The sequence below is a fragment of the Amblyomma maculatum genome, chromosome 11 (assembly GCF_055883805.1).
Source record: "Amblyomma maculatum isolate TAMU_Amacu chromosome 11, ASM5588380v1, whole genome shotgun sequence".
NCBI classification, from domain to species: Eukaryota; Metazoa; Arthropoda; class Arachnida; order Ixodida; family Ixodidae; genus Amblyomma; species Amblyomma maculatum.
The window spans coordinates 35922794-35944335 of record NC_139354.1 but is presented as its reverse complement, the minus strand read 5'-3'; the positions used below and the strand labels follow the sequence as shown (position 1 = coordinate 35944335).

The 21542-nt window shown below is 42.9% G+C and overlaps 1 protein-coding gene across 13 annotated transcripts in view; it reads right to left on the bottom strand.

Moving 5' to 3' along the window:
- Positions 1 to 18995, bottom strand: part of LOC146173480 (zinc finger Y-chromosomal protein-like) — a 35810-nt gene extending 16815 nt beyond the window's left edge. The window contains exons 1-5 of one of the 13 annotated variants that reach the window (XM_084583480.1): positions 18730 to 18995; positions 17220 to 17379; positions 15447 to 15553; positions 11130 to 11314; positions 8248 to 8410 (exon numbers count right to left, since the gene is read on the bottom strand). In XM_084583480.1, coding sequence (XP_084439606.1) covers positions 8248 to 8254 — 7 coding nt within the window. In that variant the 5' untranslated portion in view covers positions 8255 to 8410; positions 11130 to 11314; positions 15447 to 15553; positions 17220 to 17379; positions 18730 to 18995. Of the gene's footprint in view, positions 1 to 8247; positions 8411 to 9006; positions 9069 to 10862; positions 11040 to 11129; positions 11315 to 15446; positions 15554 to 17219; positions 17380 to 18729 lie in introns of all 13 variants that reach the window. The other 12 variants (XM_084583491.1, XM_084583481.1, XM_084583482.1 and 9 more) reach the window with 12 other exon arrangements.
- Positions 18996 to 21542: the final 2547 nt, after the last annotated feature.

The window sequence follows — 21542 nt, the reverse complement described above, 5'->3', positions numbered from 1 at the left end:
CCGATATCATCGGGCTGATGCAGTTCTCTGAAATGTCAAATACACAGATTCAGTTTGTTAAAACCTAAGTAGCATATGTATTACATGACCAAAAAAAACATGCATCACTGAACCATAATAATCTATGTTACTTAAATTTGAATGTTTCGATATTTTGGCCTAAATGCTTTTCAATGTTCCCTCAGCGACCAAGATCCAAAAGAAATAAGGCAAAGCAAGAATTCCATTATTTGAGCCGTCATTTAAGACAATCCAGGAATAAACTTAACAGGCAACTTTGGTACTAGATATGATGAAGCTAGGCTAAAGGTTATGAAAAACAGCCACAGGGAAGATGATTATGGGACATGCGTCAACACATGACGATGCACTATAGGAATTATTTTCTTCACAATTTGCCAGCTTCGTAACACAGGTAAGGTATTTTGCGATGTCAAAGTTATGCAGTAGAAAGATTAAAATGCCCACGATCTCAATTTCTTATTCTTTTCATCTTGATGGAAGCTTTTGTGTTTGCCGTAAGAAATGTATGTTCACCAAATGTCAACCTTTGAATAACCAGTTCCCAGTACCTGAAAAGCAAAGCAATGACTATTACACTAAATTAGCAACAATCATGCTGGGACTCACTCAAATGAGCTTTTCGAATCAACGAATTAATAAGCATCAGTTCCTGAAACAATGCCAAATTGGCAACAAGCATACATTTGTAACGCTAAGAGAAGTAACATTCCTGCAGGCACTCAATCAATAGCAAACACTTGTGTCTCAAGTCCTTACTTGAACAGAGCATGTAACAGGGACCTGCAAGGATGTACAGGCAGAGCAATACTAGGCACCTAAAGCATCCACACCTGCTTACCGCCCAGCAAATGGTAATGCAGACGTCGGCATCAAATGTTTGATAACGTCGATAGCTGCACAGATTCAGTAGTGCAAGCAGCCAGCGTTTCTTCTGCGATATTCTAGTAAAACAAATGACAGCATACTGATGAAGTCAGCTCAATAATTGTGTATGACAAAATATGAACTGCTGGAACAGGCACAGCAAAACAGCACAAAAACGACGAATGAAAGGAAAGGCATGCATTTCCTATATCACAAAAAAATGCTCCTACAATCTTCGCTTGCATATGGCTTTAGACCACCAAGCACAGATAGTTCTAACCCACAATGCTTTTATGAGTCCACACCGAAAATACATGCACCAATTCTCTGACAAAAAACATTAATGTTTACTAAACTTAACAGTTAACGTTTGCATTGAAAGCTCAAAGTTCAATGCAAGCACCCATGTGTAGTTTATGCTAAAGGAAGTGCTCTACATTTTCTACAGGATGGCACATCAGCTACATCTCTCAGTAAACCCATCAATACGAGTCACATAAGGTGCTGACGTAGTCTGCAGTATAACACCGGTAGTGATTTCACGTCCTCCGTACCCAGTTTATACTTTGGACAAACATATATGTGCTCTTGTATCGTAAATTTGCATCAACATGCCTGCAAATGTCACAAGAGAATACAGCGGGCATACTACCTTAGTATTCCCTCTCATCGCAGCTCAGCACACCAGTTGTTGCATTTTTCTTCTGACTGCAACCTTCTTCTCGTGGTGCTACAGGCAACCAAACAAGGCAAGATGATTGAGGTGGTCAAGCACCTTTTTTATAATACCTCGAAGCTTTCATTTGTGAGCACTCTCATCACAGGCTTAGTCATGGAAGGAGACTGTAGCAACCACCAAGGGAGAAAAAAAAATAAAATGAAAATGGGCCATGAAACGTTAAGTGTTGGAATCCTTGCTCTATGCTGCGCAATGCAACATTGTGGCCCTACGCTGAAAATATTCAGGCCATCAAGTGCTACACACTTATTTCAATAAATCTGCTGCTCTTGAGAAGGTTTGTATTTCTGGCAGAAGTACACATGCAGAAATTGCACTAATCAATTTCAAGCGGACTTGCTGGAGTTCCAAATGCAAGTTTGAAACCAAAATCACTACAAAATCCGAATGTTTCTATTGTACAAGAATGTGGAATCGTTAGTTTCCTAGAACTGTTGAGAGTTATAAATACATAGGGAAGCTTACTTATCATTATGCGATGACGGTGCATTAGCATTATAGGTTTTCTTTGTCTCTCTTACAATTTTTACCTTTTCTTATATACTTTGTCTTTCGGTTAATCTCCCTGCCTTTCCTCCTCCTTCTATACTTTGTTTGTACTTCAATTTTGCTAAGTAACTTGACTTTGCTTTTTGCTGGGTTGTTCTTAGCCATTTTCATTTTCACCGTGTTATTCTTAGTCAACATCATTTTTAGAACTGCATTTCAAAAGGGGGCATTCTTCCCACAGCAGCCAATTTCTGGCCCCTCCCTACAGGTGGACAGGAAGATTTCTCTCTATCCACCTTGCCACCTGCCAAACACAGCAAGCGGTGAATGCGACACTACGCCAAACAATGTTTCTTCTTCACAATAGCGCTTTCAACACCAATTATGCTTGTACTGGAGATACAAAGATACTACAGAAACACCCATAACCCAGATTATAGGATGTCATGTCAGCTTCATTGCAATGAGTAGTGTTGGAGTGTTTTATATAGTTTGTTTATGCTAGTCCTCCTTAAACCTGCTAGACGAACTTGCTTGCTTCATGGAGTCTATGTAAAAAAAAAACACTGACTGAAGAATTTTATGTGCCGAGGCACTCCACCAAGCCTTTGGACCCAAAGTTGAGGGCCTCGTATCAATTTAGTCCATTTAAGGTTTTTGACCATGCACTAAATGCTTAGTACAACACTATTTGTGTGCCGTCTGTGCAAATTTAGAACAGAGCCAGGGCACATGAGATAAAATCTGTGACCCTAGAATCCGCAGTCAAACTCCGAAAGCACCATTCCACTCCACAATCGCAATTCCTCAATGATTTAACTTGATTTAACTCAATGATTTAACCAGACAAAAGGAGAGTTGTGAAGTTAGGCATTGAAGTTGAAATCTAAACTGTTGCTATAAAGTGACAAAATTCTTTGAACCTCCACAAGAACGAAGACAGATGTTTGAGTGGCATTTTAAACATATGCATTGCAGCACGAAAGATGAAAACAGAAAAACTAAGGATTTCACTGGTGCTAAACTTTGGAAAACATACCTGAAGTTTTTTGATTAAACAAATTAATAATAATGAAAAAGGCTCACTGCTTGGTTTTCAAGACTGATGTGGTAAGGGTATGAGTATAGTCCCGTCTCAAAATGACTTGGGCTAGATGGCACTCTCATGAAGGGCGCCAGATAAATCAGCCCCCTGGTGTTCATTAACACGCACTGATGTAGCGCAATACATACACACCTTGCTCTTCCTCTCCATCAAAACTGGGCCACTGCGGCCAGGATCGAACCCATTTCCTCGAGCTCAGCAGTCAAACGCCCTAACCACTGAGCAACCTCGACAAGGCGGTTCTCGACACTGGTGCCAGTGATGCACGCATCTTGCTTTGTCCATTGCATCTTTTATGCCACAACAAAACTGTTATGGATGCAGTCTTTTGTGCTCAAGGCATGCAAGGCTGTATTTCCACAAAAGTAAAGTAAACAAGGAGCTACACGAAGGTACAACAGCGAGCAAGATGAAGGTGAAAGTTGCAGGCAATAGATTGTTAAAGTCATGAATCAGCAAACCAAAGCAATGATAAAACAGGGCAAGCGGTGCCACTGTACTATACTAAACGCTTAGCTACAGTAAACCATCCGTCAAATTTTTTCCTTTAATTTTAAACATGCACAACAATCAATATTAAAGGCCAGTTTTCCACCTAGGCCCACATCATTACAAGAATGTTTTAGTCACTGTCATATCGCTTCTGGCTTACTGCACCACGAAAGAACTATGCATATTCCATAAGTGAGAGATACGATAACATTTTAAAGAAAAAAAGAGCCATCATCATATATTCGATGCAAATGTGCTCATTGTTGCAGGCAACACTCGCTTCTGTTCAAATCTTGATCGCGCCTGAAACCAGTCCCAACGGTGGACGTCATAGCACCATAAGTGCTGGAAACTGACAGTGCAAATGCGCCATACTACTGAACATGGTCTCATTTCTCCTGGTTCCTAGAATGCATGCCATAGACATCGTCCTAACAGCTCATTCCTATCGCGGCACAGTTCATCCTTCATGCTGCCACTCGTCTCAGAGCGCATAGAAGAGCTCCCTAAAAGCAAGCTTATGTACAAGGTACAACGGGCAACAAAGGGCACATTCCCAAAAGCGGCAAATGTTCCAGTACATTGGAGCTCTTAAGTTCACATAAATACAGACATTTGTGCCATCATGTGCAAAGAGTACGGTCTTGCTAGCATAAGCTGTACCGTCACAATGTCAACAGCTGTCAGTAATGTGAAGTTAAAAAGCATTAAAAGTCCTTTAACCAATACAAACATCCTTGTTAAAGTCAAGAGTTTTCTTTGTTTCAAAAATTCAAAAGTGTTATTACCTATCATTTATTTAAACGCTGGCAAGTTTTAGCTCATAGCGCCTTTATACCAATGGTGTTTAACTGTGCAGGCAATTACAACCAATATTCAAATTACACTGCAAGGCTTACACTTTCTTTCTGGTTCTCTGTCTCAAACGTCAAAACTGCCTCCCCATAGTGGTCCCGACTGCCGGCGGCTGCGTTTTGATGGAGGCAAAACGAACTGGTGTCCGTGTACTGTGCAATGTCAGTGCACGTTAAAGATCCTCAGGTGGTCGAAATTATTCCGGAGCCGTCCACTACTCTTGGGCCCTCCACTACGGCAACACTTTCTCTTACAGCCTTCACTCCCACCTTCCTACCTTCCCTTACAGCACAGTTCAAGTGTCCACAGAGCAAGTGTGACAGATACTGCGCCTTTCCTTTCCTGTAAACCAAAGCTGTAGCTCAGTGGATAGACTGTTCAACTACTAAACTCAAGAGTAAGTGTTCGATCCCAGCCATGAAGACCACTTTTGGATGGAGGCAAAAAGCAAGACGCCCGGGTACTGTGCGATGTCCGCACAGATTTAAAGAACCGCAGCAGGTAGTAACTTCTGGAGCCCTCCATTACAGCGTCCCTTGTGGCCTGAGTCGATTTGGGACATGAAAGGGCAGCTGAAGTGGCTTTATAATTCAACTGAATTGAAGGAGTCAAATGTGTGAATGCTGCGAATAATCTCTGAATAAAACTATTCCGACGTTCAGGCTTCTCTGCAGCGCACGGCGACAAGTAGGGACCCTGATGACGTCATCACTAGAAGTGATGCATTTCCAACGTATAAATGCTTGCACTGATCACGAAGACCAATGCCAATAAAGGTTAAGGCCGCGAAGCGTTGTTTGGTGGAATCAGGCGACTCCCAAAAGGGACTGGGCGAAAGCAGATGAAATTCGAAACATCAACAATGATGTCTTGTTCTGTTTCTCCGCATAGCTGCAGTGCTTTGAAGAGAAGCCTGAAGACTACCACGATTTTAATAGTCTATCATAACTTTACATGGCAGCGCAAAACCACTTGGTCAGTTTAATCTACAAGTTTCATACATTCTAATGCATGTGCTTTAGAAAATTCTTGAAAAAAAAATTTCAGAAAATAGTCAAACGCCAAAAGTACCTTCAGCACTATTCCAAGATACATTGACTCGGGTGGATCCCCAATCATAAACAAAAGCAGTGGTTAAAGTGCACAACTAGGCCATGTGAGCCTACTATGCTGTCAATTCATTTCTTGTTAATAAGCAGGAGGTATTCGTGCCTTTTGCCATTTTATTTAATCGTCTCACTTCAACATATGTTATCAGCTGCACTTACAGGTTTGCTCAGGAACTTTTACTTTGCCTGAGCAAATATCTCCCAACAAACCTCTCTACTGACAGATGTGGCGCACATTTGCAATGCAGTGTGTACGTCAACCGTCTGACACCTTTCAACACTTGTGGGCATTGTCGTATATCTGGAGCATTTCAAGTTCTACCTGCACTGTTTTTCAATAAAACTGGCCTCTACTTCCTGTTAATTTTTCTTTCGCACCAGCTCTGCCGCTGATGCATCATCCCACCACCCCCTCGAGAGTGGATGTCCTCTAATCCTCCGTCACTCATAGAAGTCCTGTAGGTAGTCTTCCGAAGACAGCAGAAGCACGTGCTTCCCCAGAGAGACTCCGTTTCCACCTCACCGCCACAGTTACGGTCAGTGCAGAAGGCACTGTAGATCATATATTTTGCTCTTGTGCCGCTTGGGACAAGTGATTCGCAGGAACCTCCTCCCTCACTGGAATAAGGTTTGGGGGTGGCTTTACATCGGCGTCTTGTATTGCATTTGGTGATGGCACGGGTGATATGGCATGGGTGACCAAGTGATCGTTGAGGTCACTCCGCTGAGTGAAGGTCCTTTTGCAGGAGGGACATTTGTGTGAGCCTAAGTGAACAGCTTTGCGGTGTTGCGAAAGCATTTCTGCACTTGGAAAGCACTCTGCACAGTCGGCACACTGCGGCCGCTCCTTTGCTCCGTGGACCCTTAGCATGTGGCGGTTGAGGATGAACAGTCGCTGGAAGGCCTTTTTGCAGAATGGGCACACAAATGGGCGCTCCCCAGTATGTTTTCTCTCATGCATGACCATGTGGGACCTGAATGGATAGGAACAAGACAGGGGCAAGACAGCATGCTTTGGCGTGCCGGCACCAACGCTAATAAAGAGGACACTTAAGTTGATAGGGTCACACGTGACCCCACCAAGGGTTATGTGGAAGCATGTGATGACAATGTGCTTTGGTGTTTAGGGTAAAATCTCGTTAATTCAATGGCCATTAACCCGTAAATTAGGATAATTCGAATAAGGAGTCCAGGCCAATGCCCATGTAAGTTGTTTGTGGACGCTCATTAATTCGGACATAGACGGGCTAGCATACGTTTATTCGGACAGGATTAGGCAGAGCACGACCCACAAAGCCAGCAACCATCCAAAAAACATGAATTCCATAGAATAGTGGTGCCCATACTCCTAATATGCTCGAATCGATGCATTTTGAATATGCTTCCCTACACAGTCTACAGCCGTGCAATGAAGCATCCTTGAAACGCAATGTGGCCGTATGTGGAAAGGCATCACTGTTACCTGCATTGCACTGTGAAAAGGGCAGCAGAGGCAGTTAACGTTTTGAAGAAAATCTTTTGACGCTTCCGACAGTGTGCGCAAAATGAAGCACTTAGCAAAGCTGCTAAAAGTCATCCTTATTTACCTTTCATCTCAAATATGCAGACAACCATATTCCTGGTGCTCACTAAATAAAATTACTGTGATGCAATTCATTTTCATCAGTTTTTGAGGCCCATTCAATGTTTCCAAATTTCGGATAATTCAAACATCTTTCCTAGTCCCTTGAAGGCCGAATTAGATTTCACTAGTCGCATGACTTATATTAATAGGACCCATTGGTCACATTAGTTTGTCGTGTTGCCAGTATGTTGTATAACCCCAATTACATGACCGGCTGACACCACACAGCATTGGTAACATGACCAACGGGTACTGTGACCCTACATGGGTGCTAAGCACTAGATTTCAGGAAGACAGACTGGCCATGCACGCCACTTCTCCTCTGCAGCTTTCGCCTTTACTCTGTCCCCCCAGAAAAGGCCCCCATTTTATGGCGAAAGCCTTTAATGGCTCATACTGTCGGCGTTTGTCCGGTCACACTATAGCTGTCAATGAAATGACATCATCACCCGAAACCGAAACTAACGTCATCACAAAAATAAAAATTCGATCTCTACCCGGAATCGAACCTCCATCCCTCGGATTCCCAGCCGAGCGCTTTAACCAACTACGCCACGCCCGGGATCGTGGAATGCACATCATAATTCTCCTTGTCTACTGTGAGGATGATAGTAGTGATGACAATGATGCTGCAATTAGCTATAATGATGCTGACATTAGCAATGACAGTGCATTTAGTTGATAATGATAACGAGAGCAAATGTGATGCACCGTGTGGACCAGCAATGCTCAGGCTTTCGCATTTCTGCAGTGCAGATTCCACAGTGCTCTTGGAATTTTTTTTTTTTTTATCACATGAGTAACTGCAGAGCACACCCTTGTGTTTCAATCTTCCACCCTGATCCCCTTACGCAGAATCAAAACGCCCAGAAGGTCCACGCTGCTTGAGGTATGCCTACGTATCGCACTATAATAGAAGCAAACAACCAGCGAAACCTTTGCTTACCTGTCATGGGTGTAGTAGGGGCAGTAGGTACAAAAAAAGTTTAGTGACTTTCGAGCATGCTTGAGCTGCTGGTGCTCCTTCAGGTGGTCTTGTGTAAGGCATCGCTCGCCACAATGTTTGCAGGTGAAGAATTGGGGCAGGACAAGTACGATGCTTCCAGCTTCTGAGGACAAATAGAGCAGCAAGAAACGCTCATGAGCAACACTCAACTAGCAGAACCTTCAGCCACACTTCGCCTTCTTAATTCAATAACCGTCAGAGGCTCGAGACTATACACAAGGCATAGTAGCTTCCAGTTTGTTTGTCTCATTGCCCTTGCTATATAATCCTGTTGCTCACGCAAGAATTGCCACCGCATTCTTGTACTAATGAAGTGCTGCGGACAGGCCAGACGCTTTTTGCAAACTATCATATCAAAGGTTGTAAGTCACAAACTTATCTGCAGTTTGTAAAAATCGAGAATGCCAACTGTTATCCAATCCTTTAGGACCTAAACCCGCATACTGTACATTTCCTACCAAGCTAAGGCGCTCAGTAATAGCACTATATTCCTTTTGAGTGTGCATCTTCCGAATTGCTATACTTTCAGCCAAATGCCAGCAGTGCAAAACATTGTCCATCTCTTAACATCAGACAATTACAAGCATTGAGGAGCAAAATACTTCAACATATTCTGAAGTTGATAATCACAGTAAAAGAGCTGACTTTTGACTCTCTAGGCAAATGACAAGTAATGTTCCCAAGCATCAAATAGCTTACAAAAAGCAAAAGAAATAATTCGCCTCAGCTGCTCACAAGGTATCCGGGATCAGAAGTGTGCACTGTAAAAGAATTAGATGAACTAAAGTCTCCGTTTGGGCTCGTTGGTGAGAATGCATAACAATAGGAGGCAACGTGAATAGACTAGGACTCGCGCTGCCTCTTATTATTATGCATTGTAAAGCAAACTTGAGGGACAGATTTGCCTGTCACCATTTAACTAGTAAACAGATTATGTCTGCAATGCACACAATAAATACTTGTATCGTTTCTGTTAAAAACTGTATCTAATGTACAAACATCTCGTTGCTTTGAACAAGAACACTGGCTTCAAATGTAGGAGCATGTCTCAGCAGAAAATGCTTTTCTAGTTTCGTAATGAGCACGTGTGTTTTGCTGAGAAACAGCAAAATCTTCGTCTGTACTCCATGACAATTTTCTCTGGCAGCACAGCAGACACGCCCCCTCTTCCTACAGTCCCTATAGGACTATAGATCCAATAGTCCCCGCTGGCAATTATTAGTTTTCGATTAATATACAGAATATTGTCATTCATTTTTAAGGCACAATTTTAACATTAACAGTCAACTTGCAACATTGAAAGTTCGCCTATTTCACTGAGAAACCGTGGTAACACAAGCCTATTACCCCATCCCATAATGAATTTTTTTTGCACTGCTATTTATAATATTATATATTCAGATAGTTTCTCATTATTGAAAATATTTTTGTTTAAAGAAAATGCGCACGTCTTTACAATAAGTGTTTGAAGAAGGTAATTAGTCATGGCTAATTACAAGAAGCTTTAAGAGATGGCGCCAGCTGCTACAGTGACGCTCGTGCAGCTATTATTGCCAAGGAAAGCTGTGACCGAGTATCACAGCCGCAGAATGATACTTTGCGAGAAATGCGTAAACCACATTTCTAGCTTTGCACGTTGCAAACTAAGATTGTCAAAAGAAGGATTAAATAAGGAAACTAGAAGGACACTCTTCCCAATGACTGAAAAAAAAAAAGCCATTTCTCGCTTCTTTGACGCAAAGAAACTGCCTACCTGAAAGGGCAGATACTCTTGTGATTAGCAGCCAGTATTCACAAAATGTATGGTAACAAATGAAATTATTATGAAAGTGTCATTTTTGTTAATTAGGATAACCAATGGGATTACACAGACAACTGCCACACAACAAGACAGTATTATTACACAGATAAGCGCACTTTTTTTCCTTTAAATATGTAACTAAGGAGAGGCAAAAGAATGTTTTCAGACTAAACACACAGGGCAAAATAACAGTTCTAGCAGCAATCAAGATCCAATTGCTACAGACACAATTCACAGCTCTATTTTAGGACAGGCTGTACAGCTCCAATGTAAAATATATCTGGATGAAAGCACAGCACCATTTGGGAGCTAAAAGTGTACTAGGAATTAATGTGATGCATTGCGAACTGACAGTACAGGCTGCAATATTTCCATTCCTACATTTGATTTGTTTTTATAAAAAAAAAAGAGAATTATGCAATTATCTGTCAGTCATCTAGTTAGACATCATATGCTTGAGTACAAGAAATATGCAAAATAAAATAGTTTGTACCTACATGCACTCCTCGTCCACACATATTCAGTTCAATGACTATGAATTATGCTTCACAGCCTTAGCTACACAGCAATATGAATGGGGACCACGATCTCTCAAAGTTTGACATGTCGCAACCACATACTGTCCTTTCAGACACAAATCAAACCAACCATCTAAGCACTGCAACATCAAGAAATATTTCAAGCAACAAACGTTAACTGACAATATGGCCAAGTATATCATATTTCCTCGCACATTAGTCAAGTTAGTACACACCCAGTCATCCTGAAGTCAACGAAGCACTCGCATTTGCTTGCAACCGTCTATTTTTTTTTTTTAACAATGTGCTGTTAGCACTGTGCAGACCATAGCTCAACAGAAATAAAGCCAAAATGCCTAACCGCAATTAGCATAGACAGAAACAACTAGCTTATAGTGCTGCTCTCCTCCAATCTGTAAAATAAAAATAAAATAAATAAAAATAAATCCGCACAGAAAATGTGTATCACGGTCCAAATGCGTATGTAGCCTCAATGCATTTACCAGTCACAAATACAAGATGTTTCTCAGAAGTAAAACAACAGAATCGCTTCGCAAGCATTCCCAGAGAGAGAATGGTAAGATGAGAGAGATAAGCTGGGACTACTGCAGTACTGCAGGCCTTGTAAAAACTTGGCCTGGGTCAGCTTTTGTTGTAGTTAAATTCCTCAGGTCTTGGCTCTTTCCACCTGCAAATATTAAAGTGTCCATAAGCGTAATGAATTGGGGACACTGTAACGAGTAAAATGTAAATTGTGCACAAGCTGTAGATGGTTTAATCAAACATGCAGCAGCTCCAGTCTGGAAAGATTGCTGCAAAGCACGTAATTGTAAATAACTGTGGCAGATACAGAAAGAGCGAAGAATGGCTGGAAAAAGCATTGCGACAGGCGCATAATTTCTTTATGTCAATGGCACACCACCTGAACTTCTGGTGTCACCAAAAGGCTTGTTTTCTAAACGGCAATTTCAAAACAAAAACGTCTGAAAATCTAACCCAAAGGCAAGAAACACTCTCAAGGATGATGATAAATTATTTTATGACGTAATTATTGGTGGAAAAAAAATAAAAGCCCTTATTTTAAGAAGGAAATTTCAAAAATGATGTAATAACTCACTCTGCCACAAATATGACCGGAATGAACCCTTTTGATTAACGTCTTATCTCCACAAAATTTTTCCCATTTACCACTAGGTGGCATAGCTTAACCAGAAGTTGTGGGATTATGAGATAGAATGCACATAAAACCTTTGAGGCCAATTATGAGAACATCGTTATATATAGGCTGGCAATGCAAGCAGTGAGCTAAAAACACAGTATGGGTAGAAACTAATAAGATACTTGGAGAACTTCGGAACAGGTTAAGAAATGGTAGACGCTTAGACAACTGCCTGCTCGTGCTTACTAAATGCATAGAAACAACTAGGGCAAAACAAGGACAACTTAAACCGATAGCTTCATCTTCCAGTATGTTCCACAGGAACATCTTGGAAGATGAAGGTATTGGTCCAGAGATAATTTAGGAAATTTATTTCCTACAGGAAATATACGCATATGCAGGTCAGTGGGTTGTTTAGCGGTTTAGAGTACAAGCTTGACTCTATGGCAAGTTTGATGGATCATTCAACACCTTCGTGGTCCCAACATCACGCCGGTCGTCGTCATTGTCCCTCATCGTCATCCTATGTAGTAATAGCTGTGCTGGTTACGCAGGTCGCTACTGAATAGTTGATTATTAATTGAGGGATCACGCTCGGGAATAGGAAAAGGAAAGGAGAAGGCAGGTGAAAATTGAGGGAATGCACAGCGGCCTTGTCATTGTTCCTGACTGCTCCTTCACTTACTTGCTCTTCCCGTTGCATGGGAAGGGATAAAAAAATTATAAATCTCAACGTATTTAAAAGATAAAGACAAGGTTGTCCTCTATGACCACTGCTTGGCATGCTTTTTATGATAGATATGGAACGACAAGAAACTAATCTAGATTTTGAACTGTCATACAGATTAGGTGGAAGGTTGTAGAGCAGTCACTCATTTCGAAACGGATTGAACAGGTTCAGCCCAGTTCGTGAATGTGCCTTCGTGCAAGACTCAGGCTCCTATCTCCTGAGGGAAGCAACAACTGCTGCCTTGGTAGATTTTGCCGCGTGTCTTCTGCGTGTTTGCTTGGAATTGCTTTCGCACTGCTAGCTGTGCTACTACGCTTATATTTCTGAATCTTTTTGAGTAAGACCACGCGGCTCCTTGATGCTAAGCAGTAAGGATTACAACTAGCATTAGTCTTTGGTTTTATTTTCTTTTACTGCTTTGCACGTTTGTTATCGGAAATGCTTTCAGTAAAAAAAGAAAAATGCCGCTGGCGACCTCGACGTCAAAACTGCGCGCCGAATCAGACTGTCATGTGATTTCCGCTCCACACATCGTCGCATATTTCATTTCGGTGGTGTCAATCGACATTCAGCCATTCGGAGGCAATTCTGAGCCTCCTCTACTTACTTTACTAAAACTAACTGACGTGTTCGAAGGTGTGAAGAAAACGATGTCCTATGTCAAAACCAAACGCGACGTTTATTTACTTTTTTTTTTCGGTACAAAACCGAAATGAGGTGCAAGAAACACCCAAAAAGCTTGGAATTTCACCGCAATGACTAATCGGGGATGACCATGTGCGCTCGTAAAGGGAGGCTGTCATTGTGCTAATAAATATGTTCGATTTTTTTCATTGCGGCAGTCTAAAAACAGTGGCGATGTGCGTGTGCCGCGATGGATAACAGTACTCTGTTCTGCACGACCACCCGATACAGACACGCGCTTCATTCCGTCAACCCACCACATGCACTAAATGTCCGCGAAAGCGTTTTACGGTACATTGCATAATAATAATAATAATAATAATAATAATAATAATAATAATAATAATAAAACAGACCCCTGGCCTTGAAACATGAATCCACGGCTTCGAGGCTTACTATTTTGAGCATAGCGTAGACGCACAGAGAAGTAGAGAGTGCCGGCTGCGCACGCGCATTAGCCCTACTTGGCCCCACTAATGCCACTGCGTGTGCGCCGAAGGAATCCGGTAATTCGGTTTACATGTAGGCAAGCACTTTTCTCTTGTCACAGTGAAATGCGCCCGGCTGCCCTCTCGGTGTCACTTTGTTTATGTTACGCTGTCTGCAGTTGAAACTTCTCTCTTTCCACGCAGCGTAGTGCGGTCAACTGTCCCACCTTTGCGAAGATGTCCATACACGCTTCGTAAGTGACCAAATACAATTAGACAGACGTACAACGGCTGTTACGTTTCATTATCGTTTCATTACGATGACTATCGGTGATGACATCTGGTTTTTGATTATCTATGAGTACATATTTGTAATGTTTATAAGCATGAAAAGCACTGAACCAAAACAGTGTACATTCTCATTTCAGCTAACGCTCGACATTCGGTTCAGCAGCGTCGAATTCCTTCGTTTCTTTCTTTTTTTTTTTTTTTTTCATCTGTACTCCGTATGCGACGTCGTCCTTTTGCAGTTGTATTTCTTGTAGCGGCTGCGAAGCTGCATTCAAAACGGTGCTTTCCGAGAGGACAGCTGCACCTAAGCACACGTGTGCCACTGAAAGCTCTAGGGAACAGAGCATGCGCCAACGAAGATGTGAAGGAGACAACCACTCGATACCGCCGGCCGAAACTATTTCTTTGGTCTACTGTCCTATTCCTTTTTCGACCAATATTTGAGAGTCGCATGACGCACATAGCATCTAAACAGTGGATCATACGCGTGGTACGCCAGCTGGCGTATCGTGATGTCACGTGCGAGCATCAGCATAACGTGGCGATATCCGTAGCACTCGCTGTCAAACACATAATGTCTAGATTTTGCGAGAAATACCACTGGACCAACTGCGCGCACGGATGAAGAACCTCGTCCAAGCAACCAGCAACCTGTCAAGGCATGTCTTAATTTTGATAAATTTGCACTTTTGTCGCCAGCCGAAAAGCAAGCCCGATACATGTAAATTTACCGGGAAGATTCTGCGCATTCTGTTTGGTTTTTGCTAGCCGTGTCACTTGCTATCCGAGCCTGAAGCGCCTTGCGAAATACGAATGCGTGAGGGAAAAGGTACAGGGCCAGAAGCATATTCAGAAAAGCACAAAATAGCGCAAAGCCCCTCAGCGATTGGGCGTGAAGGTTAGCGGCTTAGCACTGCAGGCGAGCGTCCACTGTTCGCACACAATGCAGGGGTGCAAAGGGTGATGCGGTGACCATGTGCAGGTGTGACCATGTGCAGGTTCTTCGCGCGAGCGAATAGCCCCCGCATAAACCACAGTGTATGCGCGCAAAACATGTGCACGCACGCAGTGTGCGTGTCATGTCTTGTCACCTAAAAAAAACTTTCACTCCGCGGTCCTTCCCTAATGAACTGTTTGTGTTTCCACTTTGAGTAGATGCGTCTCCTTGTGCTAAGAACCAGTGGTGTCTCGCACCACATTCTCTTCTCAATCGAGTGGTGCCTCCAGGTATCCATTCATTCCTTTCACTCCACTGACTCCCTGCTTTCCTCTAGATCATGAATTGTAGCCTCTGCATCAGGTGAGAGAGTTGTCGAAATTCTTCCTCTATGGAATGTTTTAAACCGGATCTGCTGCAGAAAGAAGTTGTTTCGACAAGCAATGAATTTTTGAAAAGTGTGACACTCACCTCACAAACAGCAATGCAAATAGCAACAAGCAAAACACTTCACAGCACAAAAGTAGTATAGGTGGGTTGCAGAAACCTAGAAGTCAGCAGAGCAAAACCCCTTCACCATGGCAGCCATACCTGTTTTGAGGGCAGAAGTTGGGTGCAGCGCAGAATACTTCTATGTCCAGCCTGATGTCATGCGCAAACGCAAACGTGTTGAGCAGAATTCCTTCACTATTGAGAGCCTGGAGGAGGTAGGGGCAGGGGAGGTGTTATGAATGGCACTCACAAACAGAGGGGTTCTTAATCCCATAATTGCGACAAGGGGGTGCAGGAAATGTACGTGGCCATTATTGCCACAATAGACGTCTCCTGCACTGCACCTGATTTCTGCCCCCAAAACAGGTTTGGCCACCATGGTGAAGGGGTTTTTGCACTGCAGAGAGGCTGACTTCTAGGTTTCTTGACTAGCTTCAATACTTTGAAGGAGTGTAGTCACGCGTTCTCCTGGCAATTGAATGAACTGACACTTTTGCTGCTTTTACCTAGATGGCGCTAGCAGTAAAAAACCTTTAATACCGAATACAGGTGCAAATACTAATTATCATCATGGTTTGTGCTTCTTATTTTAACTTTATTTTACAGTAATACAATATTAAAAAAAAAGCCAACTCAAACAAGGCTCACGTTGCTAAGTATGGCGGCCTTCTTGATTGAATGTCGTGTAGGAAAAATTGATTATATTTGAAGGCTCAGTATAATCGTGCTAATTGTATAAAGCGCAATTTGCGTCTATAATCACAAATAACTACTATTCTAGTTTCGCCATGCATAATTTCTAGGCTGTAGAATGAGCGGTTTTTCTGGTCAAGCTATGCGATGCGAGGCAGTATTACGGAAATTTTCAAATTCGAAAGGTAATTAAAAACGAACTAGCGAATAAATTTCGATGAAACTTCGTACACTCAACTATTATAATGTGCGCCCGAAGTGGTAAAAATTTTACTGCTGTGCACGTTGATAAAGCGCAGATATTCGTGCCCAAAATAGCCAAACTTTACCATGTTTAAAAGGCTGCCGATCAAATACTGATTAAATTAAAACTAATTATGCGCCATGTTTCCTAATATAAGTACCCATTCTATGTGTAGGCCAAAGGAAACTGTTCTAAGTGCAGCAGTTTCTTCAGCAAATTAATCCGAAGTAGGGTATATCAACGACGCTAGCGAATTTGTCATCTGCAATACCACCTCTCATGCAGTTGATAATGTTGACACACTAAAGCAGCGCACATCATTTGACAGAGAGTATATTAAGCTTTCGAATGATGCCTACATTGTGATGTTCGAAAAAGAACAACGCGCAGAATGCTCACGCAAACATTGCCTAAAATGGCACATTCGCGCTGCCGGAGTGGGACCCCCGCCTTAACTGGCATGAGCGATGGCCGTCTTTTCTGTGCTCCTGCGTTTTAGTGCAAATAAAACTCCAAAGGCCAAGATTACGCGGCTTGGCGAGTCCTTGATTTTTCTTGCACTTTTCAAAAGTGGGTTCCTCTGTAATGACCAGAGTTACAGAAAATGTGGCCACCACGCACGCCAGTTAAAGATTTGGGCAGCTGTACATGTAGATAAATAAACTAAATAAATTATATGAAGAATGCCTGAAGAAATTACACTATAAAAGGCGAATAGCTAAGGTGTTTAAATACCTATACCAAAAAAAAAAAAAAAATGCCGACTTAAAATGGCGGAAAAAGACTAGGAAACTAACGAATAAGCATGCAGGACACAAGGATTGCGAAATAAAAAGCTTTCAACGGTAGGTTAAAAACATATAAGGTAAAAACCTGATTAATTCAACAGAAAAGAAGCACAGCACAGAAATATACCAAAATTGTAAAAGACAGACCAGGAAGGCATCGAAGAGGCAGCCCTCATGACTTGAGCACACTATTTTTCGCCTGTGGGCATGGATATGTGCTGTGGATATGTGCTGTTGGTGCAAGGGCTCTAAGTGAGCCTGTTTCCATGAATCTTTTTGTGTGAGCCTGCTTTGCTTTGTCCAGACCCTGCAAATGCCAAATTGGCCCTGTCAAGGGAACCTCAAGAAAAGTACAAAGAAATGTCCCCCTGTGGGAAATAGCCGGAAGTGCTTTGTTCAACTCTTCAACCTTCCCGTCCAGAGGCGCTTTTGTCAAGTGAGGAATGCCTATTGTCCAAAGGAGCCGACAGAGTGACACGTCCGCTGACGTACAGGACAAGAAAGGAGCATGACGAATACGGCCATTAGAGGAATTCCCGGGAATGCAGGAAAGATTTGCAATTGCCGGAAAGGGACAAGGATCTTTGCAGAAGAATAGAAATGTACCTCCTCGCCATTCTCAAGGTCTACCTGCCAACAAGTGACCCCGCCCAACGAAACAATACCGGACCAGTCAGTGCATCAGACCATCAGTGCAGTGATGTGTTCGATTGGATGCCGATATCTGAGGGGCGTGCCCTGGAACTGGTTGGTCAGCATCTTCAGAGAGGGGCTTAAGGACGTTGCAGAGCACGAAATGACGCTCTGAGCCCTGGGTAAACGGCTCATCCAGACGCTTCTCGCTATGAACTCTTAACGCTTGCCATTTTGCTGATATACCCTTCTTTTTCATGTAAATAAGTTTTCTCAAAGTGCCATTAAACCTGCTTGTATATATTTTACCAACTTCGAAGATTCAATCCTTATTCAACCCGGAGTCTCTGCACGCTACCTAGTGAAGGCCGGGTCGACTTAGCCCCAGCGTCACGACAGCGCCCTATTCTTTGAAGACAATTCTACAAACCATTAGAGGCCAGCATTGTAAACACGGTTAGACACAGAGCTTCGATAACAGGTAAATTCACACCTCAATTTTGTTTGCAAAATATATTTTGTAAGCTCTTCAATTTCAAGCAGTGAACACAGAGTTCAATGCAGCTCATCTTCAAAAAGGTCCTGCTTAGTACTTATACGGAGAAACACTCTGCCTTGGCAAATTTTTGACCTGAAAAGATACTTCGTGCAAATGATTACAGAAAAAACCCAACAACGCAGCAATGTGTAAAGCAAATACAATATGAACAAATCAGGATTGCGCCCACTACATGACTGTACTTCAACACTCCAGTCACCAAGGGCAGCACAGCACAATTAGGTTGTAGGGAAGTAGCTCGTGCATAGCGAATCGCTGCGATAATGACACCATTAGACCTTCCAAAAATGTAAGACACGAACAGGTAGTTCACACGTTGTTTACGAAAAAAACGTTGACCACTGCAACCGTATTGTTTAAGGACTATCTATCCGTGTGCTGTCTAATAACATGGCAGGCTAGATTAGAAAACGTTGTCCGACGTTGTTTTTAATTCTAAATGTCTTCAGCAAGACGTCCACTTACTGTCCACTCCTCCGGAATTGTTACGCATTCCACATTCGCGCGGCCACCACCGTACACCACATGAAGGACGCAGGGTATGTAGAGCGTTCATTCCATAGCGAAACCACACACCACATGCTCCAAAGACACACAATCGCACACAAAAAGAACGCGAATTGCTATCAAAGAACCTTATTTCCTCGTTCACCACGAGGGCAAGCTGGGCAGGACAACATAGCTGGGCAAGCTGCCACTATACTCAGTTTCATACATCAAGTGCAACACTGCCAAAGCTACAGCTCTTGTTTGCGCTCTCCGTATCCGCGATGAAAAATAGTGCCTGCTCTTGACGAGAGGAAATAATAGTTCTTTTGTCTGCAAGCCTAATACCTCCTACATTTGCCATCAACTTCATAAAGAGCACCTTTCTTTAGGGACAAAGAATCAAATTCAATGAATTTGTATGTTTTTTTTTTTTGTTTTTTTTATGTCGTTTTTGTTCGTGTCGCGCTTTCGCTGCCCCGCAACCTTGCACCTGTGCCACTAGATGGCGCTGGCTGTGCCGGAGGCTGGGACACAGTTTAGTGTCCACCCGTTACAAAGGGTGCAGCCTCAAATCATCATCATCATCATCAGCCACATCCGGCATCTCTTTTTGAGAAAATGGTTCTTCGGTGCACATTTTTGCTATACGATCCGCACTGCGAAGATGTCTAGGCATGCGAAGCAAGTTATTGCAAACGTGTATGCTCGGAATAGAGCCCGTTTCCGCAGGAACCACTTGGCCACAAAACGAGCGCGTAGTGAATGATACGCCTCTTTTTTTTTATTATTATTGCGGACTACTTGCATAGCAAAATAACGGCTTGAGGGGCTAGTTGGTGCTGCATCTTATTCAGAAATGTGGCGCAACAAACATAAACACAGGAGAAGATTACAGTTGGTAGTGGGCGCGTGTGTCATGGTAGAAGAACAAATGGTAGCGTAACTCCCATAGAAGCTTGCGTGTCGACTCTGAGCGAGGCTTTAGTTTCCCAGCGCCCCCTGCGAACTGTGAGGCACAACAAACACGTGACGTTGCTTGTGACGTCACAGCGACGTACTTTTGGCGGGGAATTTGTATTTTTACTTATGAACGAAAAACGAGGCCAACAACGAGGGAGGCAGAACGATGCTCGGATAAGGCAGAAAAATGGACACCGTAACTGTTCAGCCAACTTTACTTGACATGGATTTCTACTGTCAAGTTTTACGTTAACTGAAATGTTACGGCATCTTTAACCACCTTATCATAGCATCGTTCTGCCTCCGTCGTCGTTAGCCTAGTCTTTCGTCGCGCGTCATTTAAACGCATTCTGGGGCTTATTTCTTCGGGCACGTTTGTGAACAAGGGCCTTCAAGTGAATTAGGCAAGCACATGGATAGAACCACATGGCTTGAGGCATTTCACTAAGGGCATAAATGAGTGAAGCTGTGCTGCACAGAAAGCCAGGCTTTATTAATTCACGATTACTTACATAGACGCTTCACGACAATGAAATCTTTAAGTGTAGGAGAGCGACCACCGCTCATTCGTCACAGTCTTCATGAAATCCTCGTGATAACAAAATGACATGAGCGTAGGTCTCCAAACGAGACGCGGTGAGTTTATAAAAGGGCAAAAGATCTTGCTAACAAACAAAGTATAAATATCAGCGTCAAAGAACAAAAACGAACGGAATAACTAACGCTAGCGCTAGAACGCCAACCTGTAAGAGCTTAGGTAGGCAATTCAAATTGGGATTGCTAGTATTTAGAAGTTAATGCGTCTGAGAAGTGAAAATATCTACGATATAGCTTCGCCCCAATAAATCTCGCCCTGTTCATGATTCCTATATTTTACTCGCGCTTCATTTGCCACTGAAAGGAGTCAATGTGAGGTTACAAATTTACAACTTAAGCATTTAACATGTTCATGAGAAAAATCCCACTGACAATAGGAACATCACTGTAATAACAGCTAAAGCACGTTCAGCGAACGTTGGTGCGGTAATACGACGCAGTAAGCAAAACACGCAGCAAGGGGAGCGGAACGGAAGGCTTTGAGCAATGCGACACGCGTCCTGGGGGCAATAAAATCTCACCTTCACCGCTCAATTAAAACAAGCAGCGATACGCCGCTCATGCAGACGTGTATCCGTAAAACAAGCCACCACTTTTGCGACGTGCCTGGGAGGCCGAGCCGAGCCGCCGAGCTGTGACGCAGCATTGTCTCATCGTCCGGAAATGCGCACATGCAGCGGCAAACAGTTTCTCATCGAGCACAGACAGTCTTCGCCTTGCTGTAAAGCTCTACCAAAACCAGCAGAATGAAATACTGACTGTTTGTTACAGATAACCCACTCTGTACGCAGCACGCAACGATGAACGTTGAACCGGGGCCGACGACGCACCCATTCCGCGGGTGAAAAAAGCTTCGGTCTGAACCATATCTGAGCTTTGGGCAACTACGCAGCGGATAATAAGTGGCCGAGAGAGGCCGCTAGAAACAAGTTAAAATATTATTAAAAATGTGACACGTTTTTTCTTACGCAAGAAACAAAAACTGCATTCATTCCTGAGCGCGAATATTATGTTTACTTTCTAATTCTTTGGAGTTCTGGCAGATCTTATTTTCTGTGCGCTAGTAATTTGCCTCACAGTTCGCAGGAGCCCTCGTTAGCCACCATACCCTCGTCATCGAGTTGATGCCGCTGGCAGTAGACAGCTGCACGCGTTTTCTTCCAAGTTGCGCGACCAGTTGTACATTGACCTTGCGTGTGTTGTGTATCTTCTCCTGTGTTTGTTTTTGTTGC